We start from the raw sequence: 12,743 nt of genomic DNA on the forward strand, positions 1-12,743 counted from the left end.
CCAAGAAGAACTCTGGAGGCCCTGAGGCCCAGTGGTGATTCCCCACTAACCTTTGCAATGTCTCTAGGAAGCCACGCTGCTTAGGTCAGCAAATCGCCCTAGGGTGCTTCCAGGAATACCCTAACCTCTTTGGCAGTGCTTGGCGGTCTCCAGGGTCACACCTACTTGTGCTTGGGGGCCTCCAGGGCTGTACCTACAATCGCCCAAGGGAACATCTGGTGACAGCTATTGAACCTGGCACTATCTATCTCCCAGACCCAAAGATCAGACATTTTTTAAAAAATCACAGAATGCCACAATCTTGATGGCACTGAAGTTTTGAGAGTCTACAAAATGGATGGGTTATGAAGCATGTTTACAGGTTCTTTTACACTTGTCCTGTGAAAAGCAGGGTCTATGTTCCCTAGACTTGATGTTTGAAATATCCAGCCATTACAGGCATCATGGAGAGAGAAAAATGAGAGCAAGGTGTGCAGAGGGGGAGGGATCGAGAAAAGCTTCCACATGATCAACCCCAGGCTCTTCTCCCAGCCCAAACCCCAGACATAGAGTGAAGGCCTATAGATGACCTCAGTGCTGACCCTCATCCAACTGTGGCCATGTAAACAATCCCCCCTACACCCCAGCCAGCAGCACCCCTGGTCAGGGCAATGCCTGGAGACCCCTCTGCCCAAGAACAAAATCAACAATTATTATTGTTTTCAGGTAGGCTTTTATACATACCAAAATGGAGACAACAATTCTAGGTAATTTTATTCTACAGATCCTGAATTCTGGATTCCACTTTTCTGTTCATATTCTATTATTCTATTGCTCTTTGTGTTTTAGAAAAATTATCAGGATTCAAAGCAGGGAAGGATTGTATTTTCCTTAAATTCATTTTACAACCCAAAGTTCTGTGCCTCTTTCTGAACACTGGAATTTTGCGGAATAAATGGATTTGAAAAAAAATGGAAAGTCCCTTGCATTCCTTTAACCTTGGTACTCCTCTTTCCTTTCTCGGCAGGAACTTTTTATTTTCAAATAGCACAACATTTAATCGCTAAGGTCACATACTGTGGTCTATAGGGCACAACTCTGGCCTTCTCTTAAAACTGATCTGGGTGGAAAATGGGTCAGTCTTACTCAGGACTTCCCCTTCCTAATGCAAGGCAGAGTGATGATTCATTTATTCATTACTCCATCCTGTGATTCATTCTGAACAGCCCACAGTCTGTCTTTCTATAAAATGCCCAAACAGAGCTGCCAGACAAAGCAGCTAGAAACGCGGCATATTCAGACGACGTCGCAGCGTCCTGTCCACCATGAAGATCTCTGCTGCTCTCCTGTGCCTGCTGGTCATAGCTGCCACCCTCACCACCCAGCTGCTCGCCCAGCCAAGTAAGCAATGCCTCTCTCCCCTTCCAAGGGACAGCACCCCATCTCTGGGCTAGTGTGGTATATCAGAGCATAAGGGGCGCCCACATTCTCAGCTCGCACTGCTTCCCAACATGGGGGCTCAGAGGATGACCAGGAGTGGGACTGGCCACACAGCAGCTACCAGGCAGACTAGACAAGAATCCCAATGATGGACCCTAACCCAGACCCCTTGTAAGACCTTAGGTCTGCAAACATAGCTGGTCTGAAGTTTCTGCACTGACTCCTGTTAGCAGTGTTAGGGGATTGGGTGTGTGTGTGTGGGGTGATCAGAGAGGGGGACCTCCGGTGGAGGGGGTGAAAACATTTACAGAGATTATGGAAGGCAGAGGAGACTCATAATCTGGATTGAGGTGTCTTCATGTGATCCAATCTGAGATGTGGTACTGCGGAGGTAGCGGGTGTCAGGAAAGCTCATGTCAGACTCGATTATTTAGCCCCAAAGGTTTCCTGTGCTGTTCTTCCTTACCACTGATGAGTTGGGTGATTAGCCCCTCCAAACCACACTTCCAGAAATTATCTAGTTATGACAAACCCGCTTTCCTCCTCGTATCAGTGCTGCATACTCATCTCAAAGCATGGGAAACTGGTCAGCACAATATTCCAGCTCTGAGGTGTTCCCTTCTAGACAGATGTATTGAGCCGGAATGGGTTTCACCATCATTGCATTTTCCTCACCTTGTCCTCCTCACTGGAGGCTCTCCTGGGTCTGTGACTCAATATTCCGAGTGCTCTCTTCCCAAGAATTGTTATCAGTTCCTCTTTTGCTCTCAGTCAGAGAGAGCCTTCCTATTTCATTGTCCACACGAGTGAGACCAAGATTCTAAGGAATCCCTGAAAGGACAGAGCCTGGACTTGGGGTGGGGAAGGCAGCTTCATTTCCTCTGACTCTTCTGCTCTCTGCTGTATACTCCAAAGTGTCTTATTGTTGTCTTGCTTCATTCAGATGGGGTTAATACCTCAACCTGCTGCTACAAATTTGCCAAAATGATCATCTCCAAGGAGAAGCTGGTCAGCTACATGAAGATCACCAGCAGCCGGTGTCCCAGGGAAGCTGTGATGTGAGTGACCACAACAACCCACAGGCAGCCCCCGTTCTGCCCCCTGTTCACAACCTCACTACCCAGTGAGGTTATTATCTGCCTGAGTTGAAGTTAAGTGCAGATGCTTAAAATCTTTTTTTTTTTTTTTTTTTTTTGCTTTTTGGGTCACACCCAGCTATGCTCAGGGGTTACTCCTGGCTTTGCACTCAGGAATTACACCTGGCGGTGCTTGGGGGACCATATGGGATGCCGGGGATCGAACCCGGGTCGGCCGCGTGCAAGGCAAACGCCCTACCCGCTGTGCTATCGCTCCGGCCCCAAGATGCTTAAAATCTTTTATAGGATGACTGAATTCAGGTCAATTGAGACTTTTCACTCCCAGGTCTCAATCCCTTCATTCATGAGCTAAGAAGGCCAGAAAAGCTGCTACTTCCCCTTGGGCCCTTTCATCCTCTTTCTTCCCTAGCGTAGTTCATTGCCTGCACTAAATATTTCCCACCAAAAAAAAAATGACACTTATAGATAGAACTGTCAAGGTGACTCCGCTAATTATGTTCTTCCTCCTGACCCCCATAGCTTCAAGACCATAAAGGCCAGGGAGATCTGTGCAGACCCCATGCAGAAGTGGGTTCAGGAATACATGAAATACCTGGACAAGAAGAAAACCCAAATACCAAAGCCTTGAACTCTCAATGCCTGCTCTGAAGCCAAGTCAAGATCTGAGCAACTAATTTATGTCCCCCCGCCTTCCCAAGACGTCCCAAGATTATTTTAATTGTAATTGTAAGGAATACGAGTGCTGTGTAAAATGTGAATCATAGTTTTTCTTCAGTCATGTTTGGCTTTTGCAAAGTTGTTACTACTGTCACTGGGGAATTGGGTGTTTTTTTTTAATACAAATTCCTGGACATGACAGATCACTCCTGCCTCTTTCTCCCCCCACATAGAGCAAAATACTCCTCTCTACACTACCTCACTGCAGTGCAAAGAAGTTCTCTGTAAGAATCAATGCAAATGTATTGATATCTGTATATAATAATTTTAATTTACAAGTGGTGATGTCTGTGTGAAGCTATAATATTACTATAGAATTGGATGTTTTTGTATGTATGTATGTATCTATGACTCATAATTTTTCACATAAAATATATTTTTGGATAAAATTTAACTGTGATGTTATGATGGTTTCTTTGGGGGGTGGGAAAGGGAGGTGTTTGGGCTACACCTGGTGTTGCTTGGGGGATACCTCGGCTTTGTGCTCAGAGATCATTCACCCTAACTGTTCAGAGAAATGGACAGTACTGAGGATCAGTCCTAGGTTTCCTCCTGCAGAGCATGCACTCACCCTCTGAGCTGTCTCTCAGGCCTCAGAGTGGCACTGTGTGTGTGTGTGTGTGTGTGGTTTCAGGGCCACTACCAGCAATGCTTAGGGCTTTCTCCTGGCTCTGTGCTCTGGGATCACTCCTGGTGGGGCTCAGGGGGACCATGTGGGGTTCTGGTATTGAACCCAGGTCAGCTACATGCAAGGCAAGAGCCCTGCCCACTGTACTATCACCACCCCCCCCTGCCCTGCCCCCCGCACCCATCCAAAGTGGCTTTTCAAGATAAGATTAAGTGAGAGTAGCAGGAGGAGAGGACTGGTTTCAGAAGGTAGTGCTCATGTTTCCCAGGACCAAGTTTTTAATAGATGGAACCTGGGCTTGGCCCAGACTGGACTTACCTGCACATCAAGGGGGGTAGGAGGCTTATTGGTCAGGTGTAAGCAGCTCTGAATCTCCAGACCTGGGCTCACCTTCTGCCACTGATTCAGATCCTTCCCACCTTTGCAGAGTCCTCTCTTTACTCAGGATCCCAGGTCCTATGCAGATGTCTCCCCCCACCACCCCTACTGCATCAGTTTTGTCACTCATTGGATTTCCTCCCTGCTAATCTACCTTGAATCCAGAATAACACAAGCATCATTTGCATTGAGACTCAGGGAGGAGACCTACAGATCACTCAGGCAAGATACCCTCTGCCTCTGAGAGTCACCAGTGCCTAAAATACATCTCTCTCTCTGTTATCTGTGCTGAAGGGAAGCTGAAGGAGGCATTCAGGTGAGGGGGCGGGAAACATGAGTACTGAAAATCGGAAAGCCATAAAACCAGGACCTAATGAAAAGGAAGTTTCCTAGAGCCAGCCTGGTAGTGAAGACACTTGGCCCCAGTGTTGGAGGCAGGGTCATCTCTGAGGACAATTCAGCAGGAACAAAGCTCTGGTAAGATCCGAATGAAGAAGAACAAAGAAAACCATCAAGTTCAAAGTCCTTGGCAACATCCTGGCAGTGGATACTTAGGTGCACAGAGAGCTCCTGGCCAAGGCTAATAACCAACTCCCCCAGCTAACTAGTGCACTGGAGCCATTGAATGGAATCTCACACATCCGGACTCTGGAAGTGCACATTGCTTTCCTTTCCCTTACGGGCCTTCCTCTGTGGCCATCTCTGTCTCTCTCTCTCTGCCTCTCTCCCTCTTTTTCTCTCCATCTCTGTCTCCTCTCTCTCTCTCCTAATTCCTGAACAAAACTTTAATGCAATTATTTCATCATTCATCTCTTCCTGAACTTCCCTCCTGGGAGAATAAGCAATCAATCCAGGAAATCCAAGAGATCAGTATGAATTTTTTCCTTTCTAGCAAGGACTGTAATCCTGGCTTTGAATTCAGATGGTAGGGACCAGCTGCCATACTGTGCAGATCAAGTGGGTTTCAGGTGCATCTTGACAGTTGCCTTAGTGAGGCTGGCAAGACTCTGGGGTCCACACTGTGCAGACTCTTATTAAGCCTGACCTCTCCCCCGCCTCCTGGCAACATTGCAACACCATCATGAACTGGCAGAAGTGGGATAGCACTTTCTCTGGTGTGGTTAGTCGCCTCCCACTCATGCTCCCCTTTGCTTTCACTGGCAACAATTTTTTGGTGAGTCAACCAGGAGTAAGAATCAAGTGACTTCACTGGCCACAGTCATTCATTTCTCCATCTCCCACAAAGAGAATTTAAGAAGACAATAGTAAAGAAATTTTATTTAAAGGAATTAGTTTTTTAAAAAATCTGTAAGGTTTTTGCAATGCTGCCTCTTCTCCCTTCAAATATCTAGAAGAAGTCTCTGGAATTGGGAAAAGCTAAAACATACTGACCTGAGGCTGACGGTTTGAAGGGTGTGACAACTTCTTGTTATAGCAGGTGCTGAGGTTCAGATTCTTGTCTCTGGCTGTCAAGATGGAAAGCAAAGGACACCACTTATCAAGTGACTAACTTGAAAAAAGATTTAAAGGAAAGGGAAAGAAAGGTAGGGAAGCCCCCAGACTGTGGGAGGTGTCTGGGGGCTTTCCTACCTTTCTTTCCCTTTCCTTTAAATCTTTTCTCAAGTTAGTCACTTGATAGGATACCAGAGAATGGCAGAGACCATTTCCCTTTTACTCTCTTTTAACAAAGACGGGTGGGTCAGCATTTCTGTTTTATGTCCCAAGAATATTAGCTATTAAAATTGGGAGAGGATGCTAAGATGATTCTGGTATCCAGTCCTGAAGGTCAAAGTCATTCAGGTTATCTGGAACCACCTAAACCACTCTCATAACAAGCCTTTGCCATGCCATCCCTAATAAAACATCCCTAATCTTGCCATCCCTAATCTGATATTCCTAATCTTGCCATTCCTAATATCCCTAATCTTGCCACCCCTAATCAGATATCCCTAATCTTTCCATTCTAATCAGATATCCCTAATCTTGCCATCCTTAATCAGGTGTCCCTAATCCTGCCCTGCTTGTTCCCCTCTTGTCTCTCTAATTCTTCCTGGAATATGCTCCCCATTGTACTCTATTGGCTCTGATGGGGTCACGGTGAAACTTGCACAACACTTTTGCACAAAAAAGTTGTACCCCAGGCCACATCAGGGCTTCTGGAGTGTTTTGCTTGATTTGGGGAAGGATCATTCATAAGGGCACTCATGAGCCACAGATTTCACAACTATTAGGAAAGAGATCTTCAGAAGAGTTCTTTCACTAAGTGACCATCTTATCACCCTCAGGTTTCACTGGAATCAGAAGAACCAGGACATTAGGGAAATAGTTGTTTTATATGGTAAGATCTATTCTCAGAGCAAAGAGACTTGAGTCAGGAAAGGAATTGAGGGCATAGAACCAGGGAAAGGGAATTCCCTATCAGCTAGTTAATTCTAAGGGAGCAACTTCAGGGCCACTTTCAAGTATCCCTGCAAATTATACGCCCAATTGTATGGCGCCCATTCAATTAAAAGACTAAAATTGTGGTCATAGATGACAGAAGATAACACCAAACTATGTTGGCCCCAGTGGGAGGGCTATAAAATCTGTAAATTAGTCTGTTTGCATGCCCAATTAGAAAAAGAGGCCATTGGATCCCCCAAAGACAATGAGACACATTTCACAATTGGTGCTTGAGTCCTCCAAAGAAAACCATACTTCTCTAGTAGCCTCACTGAGGGAAAATTCTAGAGATCTCTAAGGAAATCAGCATTTGCAAACATGCTACAATTAGCCCCTCTCCCTTCCTCATGTCCCTCTGTTTCTCCCCACCTTTCCTTCTAGCCCCTCCCTTCACCCCAACCTCTGCTTCTCCCACTCCACTTATTCACCCAAGCTTCCTTTTGTGACTTTATTCTCACAAGCTAAGGTTTGTTCATGGTTTATATTTATGTTGCTGCAATTTTTAGTTTTGTCTGTAAAGCAGGGGGTGAATAAAATGTTATCTCTCTCTCTTTTTTTTTATTGCTTTTTGGGTCATACCCAGCGATTCACAGGGGTTACTCCTGGCTCTTCACTCCTGGTGGTGCTTGGGGGACCATATGGGATGCTGGGGATCAAACCCGGGTCAGCCGCATGCAAGACAAACGCCCTACCCGCTGTGCTATCACTCCAGCCCCGAGAAAAATGTTGTCTCTTTCTTAATTAAAAATTTGTAAATGTTTTGGAGCGGGACTAGTACCCAGGAGATTCAGGTGTGGGGGGTAACACAGTTCACAGCCAACCAGGCCAGCACTTTGGTGTAAGGGCCTGAGGACACCGTGCTTGGATCCTACAGAGCTGGGGATTATCTAGGACACCCAGTGAGACCTCCAGGACCACGTTTAGTCAGGCTCAGGGGACTAACTGGTGCCCAGAATAGAACCAGGATAGGCTGCATGCAAGGCATATGCTACATCCCTTTTACTATCTATATGACCCTGGAAAACTGTAAAGAAATACCCCCAAGCATGAGGGATGTATGTTCGCGGGCTCTCAGGGCAGCTCTCCCTCACCACCCATGTTTGTTCGGTGCTCTTGAGCCGCTGTGTATGGACAGGATCAGGACGGCTGTAGATGATGGGCAGGCGAAGGAAAAACGAGGACCAGGCTGGTTGCTGATTACCGTTTATTCAATCTCTCCTCTCTTTCATCTCACACATTCTTCCTTCCTTGGCCCTCATTTCTTAATCCCAACTCTCTGGATTCTGCCCTCTGGATTCAGACTCTCACTACTTCCCTTGGATTCTACCTCCCACTTCCTCTCTTGGATTCTGACTCCACCCTCTCGACGTCTTGCTCCACCCCGATTCATAATCTCTCTACCTTGCCCTCCCCACCCAAGCTCCACCTGGTCTGGAAGCAAAAGCAGCATAAGGAAGCCCTTCCTGAAGGCCCTCAGGCAAAATACCACTTAGGGTGTTTTTTTTCCGTTAGTTGTTTTTTATATGGACACAGTAAGAGATACATTGAAGCTTGTAGGGCAGCTCTCATAGGAACATCTTGCCACAGACTCAAACTACAGAGCTCAGGCCAAATTAATCATTCCTAACCCTAGCAGGGTGTAAATATGGTTATTACTTTTTGGATCATGACAGCATCTGTCCATGACCAAGCTCTTAACTTATAGTTAAGCATTAGGCACTTTGGCCAGGCCCATCTCCATGCCAGGGTAGCACATAGCTCACCGCTTGCCCTGGGTCCATCCAGTCCCTCGTTGGGACCCTGCTTTTGGGGGTGCTAGGAAGTAAGGGCAACTGAGAGGCTTAGGTCGAGAGAACAGATGCCCAGGAGGAGAGTATCATTTAGAGTCAAATGACTCCCACATAACAAAACCATAGCATTTACTATTGTCTTCCTGAGCCCATACAAAAAAGGTCATTGCTCTGAATATGCTAAACAAAGAATTTCAGGAGAAAAGAAAAACAATATTTTCAAGTCAACCAAGCACAAAGAAAGAAGTTACAAATAAACAGAGAGCAAAGGGAGCACTGTGATGGGAACAACCCAATAAACCTAAACTACTTGAGACTAAGTTATCCTACACCAAACATGTTTTATATTTACCTCTAAGCTTTCTGTATTGTGGGATCTAAGTTTTCTTTTCTGTTGTCACTGTCACTGTCATCCCATTGCTCATCGATTTGCTCGAACGGGCACCAGTAATGTCTCCATTGTGAAACTTGTTGTTACTGTTTTTAGCATATCGAATACGCCACAGGTAGCTTGCCAGGCTCTGCCGTGCAGGCAAGATACTCTCGGTAGCTTGCCGAGCTCTCCAAGAGGAACAGAGGAGTCGAAGCTGGGTCGGCCACATACAAACGCCCTACCCGCTGTGTTAGCGCCCCAGCCCTTGAATAAAAGGCAAGAGTGGTAACGTAGGTGAGTTTGATCATGGTTTGTAGTGTAACGCTCCAAGTTTTCCACTTGCTGTCTTATATGGTGAGTGAACTTTGGCTCTTTAGGGTAAGTAAATAAAACATTTATGGCTTTGTTGGATTACAGTTAAATTGATTTTCAAATTGGTGTTTGAGCCTAAAAGACACAAGAGAGCTCTCAATCCATATTTTTCACTGGTAAATGATTAAATAAATTTAAAAGATAAAGAAATAATGTAGGAATATGTGGGCTAGTCAATATGGTTTTTTGTTTTTGTTTTTTAACTTAAATTCTGACCATATGTTTGTGGTCTTTCCAGTAATACTGAAAGGTTTCCAAGGTTTTAGTGAGCTCAAGGGGCTCTCTTGAGTTTTCAAACCCTTTATGCCCTGTGTTCAAAACCACAGATATAAGGGTTGGGGAGAAGGTATGTGGGTAAGGTGTTTGCCTTGCATGTGACTGACGCGTGTTCAATCCCTGGCTTGCACCACATCTCCTTAGCATTACTAGGAGTGATCCCTAAGTACCCAGCCAGGAATAAACCCTGAGCACAAGTAAGAGTGGCTCAAACCCACTACCCGACCCCTACCCAGTCCCCAGAGGAAAACAGACAAACAAAATGAACATAGAAAACAAAATGAGACAAGTGAATTAGGATCCATGAGTAACAGAGAATAAGTGACTGGGGCAATTTTTAAAGTATATAAATAAAAATTCTCACAATTTACAATTACTGGTGGCCCTAAACCTTAAGATTAGTACTTGTATAAAAGATATAATGAAAACTAAAGAGGTTACCTTTCTATTTGATGTGTGTACCTTTTCTTTTATATTGTGTTTTATTTGACATCTGAATGGAAAAATTAAAATATAATTTATGGAATCTTAGCTAATCCAGCTATTTTAAATATAATTTGGGATGTTATGGTGAATAAAGGGCTGGAGTGATAGCGTAGCAGGTAGGATGTTTTCCTTGCACGCGGCCAACCCGGGTTCAATTCCTCTGCCCCTCTCGGAGAGCCCAGCAAGCTACCAAGAGTATCTCGCCCGCACGGCAGAGCCTGGCAAGCTACCCAAGGCATATTCGATATGCCAAAAACAGTAACAACAAATCTCACAATGGAGACGTTACTGGTGCCTGCTCGAGCAAATCGATGAGCAATGGGATGACAGTGACAGTGACAGTGATGGTGAATAAAAATTTTCAAAATTTAGCGATTAGGTTTAGGGATTCTTAAACTGTTTTCAGTTGCAACCCGTCATTTACAGCGCTAGGATCTAGCTGTTTTTCATGCTTCGAAGTCTTTCCTTTCTCTTCAGGTTTCAGCGATTGGGACATTGTGGTAGAGACATGGCCAAGTCTAAGAACCAATTACACACAACCAATTTCGAAAATGGCACAGAAATGGCGTTCAGAAACCCTGGTCACAGAGATAAGAGCCTTTTAAAGGAGGACCTCAAATTCCTAAGGAACATGTGCTTTGCCTAGAAGCACCCGATGGACCTGAAGTCGATGGGGCCCACAATGCCATGGCCATGAGTGCCCGCTCCGAGGCCACTGAGACCCCAGGAAGCCTAAGCAGGTCAAGCCTGTCATCTCACAGGGCAACAGTTGCAAAATCTGTCAACTTTCATGCATTGCTCGCCCCAGACTTGGGGAAAAGGCTCGTGCAGCACTGCTTGGGGTCTCCAGTCTTGTGGCCAAACACCAAGGTTCAAACCAAGAATCAAACCGAGGCTTCAGGCAAGACCCAACCCAAGATCCAGACAGTGGCTCCAGCTCCAGCACTAACGTGAGCTCCCAAAGGTGCCTCCCACCCTGCTAAGGCTCCACAGGAGGCTTCTGTTGACTAGGGTGAGGGTAGAAGGTCTGGGTAATCCCTGGCTGGCAAGACTCTGGGGTCCACACTGTGCAGACTCTTATTAAGCCTGACCTCTCCCCTGCCTCCTGGCAACATTGCAACACCATCATGAACTGGCAGAAGTGAGATAGCACTTTCTCTGGTGTGGTTCTGGGGGGAGAACAGAAAAAGAAAGGGGCTGGAGCAATAGTGCAGTGGGAAGTGCATTTGTCTTGCATGTGGCTGACCAGGGTTTGATCCCCAGAATCTCACATGGTCCCCCGAACACTGTCTCAAGCACTCCTGACCACAGAACCAGGAGTAACCTCTGATCATCACCGGTGTGGCTCCCAAACAAAAACAAAACAAAACAGAAAAGTTGTAGGACAGAAGGGCAGAATTATCCCTGGTGATGCTCAGCGGACCACATGTGATGCTGGGATTGAATCTGGCCTTACCTATAAAATCTCTCTGGTCCCATTGGATATAAAGAGTTTTAATAATTGGATTTTAGGAAAGGAAGTTTTATGTGTGGTCAAGCTGGATAGGCAATTAATTGTGTGAAGATCTTAAGCTTTAATATCTGTGGTATATTTGTGTAAAATCAGATATTAATTTTCCTTTGCTCTAATGACAAAAATTACTGTGATGAGCCTTTTAAGACAATAAGTTGTTTGATTTGTCTCCCTATTATATGAGGACATGTGTTATTAAAATATCTCTTTAATGCTGGTTTTATTATCAAATCTAAGAAAACCTATTTGTAGTTTTATTTGCAGTTTGGAGATCTTTACCATTTTGCATAAATGGGTAATTAGTCATTGTTTTATAGTGATTTGTATGTTTTAAACATTTTTAATACCTATGAGACAAACTTCCTAGGAATTAAAATTCTAACAAATAAAATCTTGTAACTAGGGAAATAGTACATTTGTCCTGCACTTGATAACCTAGGTTTCAATTCCCAGCACAGCACATGGTCCCCTAAGCTCTGCTACGAGTGAACCCCAAGTGCAGAGGCAGTAGTAACACCTGAGCACTGCAAGGTGTGACCCTCAAATCAAAACAAGCAAAATCACAGGGCCAGCAGGCACAGCAGGTATGGTGTTTGCCTTGAAAGCAGCTGACTCAGGTTTGATACCCGGCATCCCATATGGTCCTCCAAGCAGCATCATGAGTAATTCCTGAGTGCAGGGCCAGGGGTAGTCTCTGAGCACTGTTGGGTGTGTCCCCAAACCCTCCTACCCACAAGAGAACAAAACAATATAATTTTTTAATTTTAAAAAGAGATAGTAAATATGGGAGGTCTTAGAAGAGCTCCTAAGATATCCCATAATAATTATTTCCTCCTCTTTGGGGAGGAGAAATACATATTAATTAGGTCTATTTAGTACTGCATGGGAAGCATTGTCACATAACGAGAAAACTTTAACCTTAACATATATGAGTGTCAGTATGGGTGATCTAAAATTATATGAAATTTCCAAAAGATTAACATATGCTGATCAATGTTGGTTACTATTCTAAGGAATTATACATTAATATTTTAAAATATGATCATTTTTAAAACCTTTGCCATTATAGAAATTATTATTTATTTGAATGATTTATGTTCAGAGCTATTATCAAAAAAGGAGGAAATGCATTAAAGTAGGGCTACCCCTTTGATCAGGAAGCAGGACTTGGGTTAACCAATGCCTCATCCTACCTCAAAATTACCAACATTCATATTATTAAAAATTGACCCTGAAGTCCTTAGAAGAGCCC

At 44.7% G+C, this 12,743-nt stretch overlaps 1 protein-coding gene across 1 annotated transcript; it reads left to right on the top strand.

Annotated features, from left to right (window-relative positions):
• Positions 1 to 1,304: 1,304 nt before the first annotated feature.
• On the top strand, positions 1,305 to 3,144 carry LOC101545218 (C-C motif chemokine 2-like). Its single transcript, XM_004608573.2, has 3 exons — positions 1,305 to 1,380; positions 2,363 to 2,477; positions 3,036 to 3,144. The coding sequence occupies exons 1-3, from the start codon at positions 1,305 to 1,307 to the stop codon at positions 3,142 to 3,144; spliced, it is 300 nt and encodes a 99-aa protein (XP_004608630.2).
• The last annotated feature ends 9,599 nt before the right edge of the window (positions 3,145 to 12,743 follow it).

This window comes from Sorex araneus, chromosome 3, assembly GCF_027595985.1.
Source record: "Sorex araneus isolate mSorAra2 chromosome 3, mSorAra2.pri, whole genome shotgun sequence".
Classification (NCBI taxonomy): Eukaryota; Metazoa; Chordata; class Mammalia; order Eulipotyphla; family Soricidae; genus Sorex; species Sorex araneus.

What these genes read in the sequence shown, in the direction of transcription:
- LOC101545218 (XM_004608573.2), top strand. Translation starts at nt 1,305, where the DNA reads ATGAAGATCTCTGCTGCTCTCCTGTGCCTGCTGGTCATAGCTGCCACC. An exon ending in CCAGCTGCTCGCCCAGCCAA is followed by an intron (nt 1,381 to 2,362) that starts GTAAGCAATGCC and finishes TGCTTCATTCAG; the next exon opens with ATGGGGTTAATACCTCAACC. An exon ending in TGTCCCAGGGAAGCTGTGAT is followed by an intron (nt 2,478 to 3,035) that starts GTGAGTGACCAC and finishes TGACCCCCATAG; the next exon opens with CTTCAAGACCATAAAGGCCA.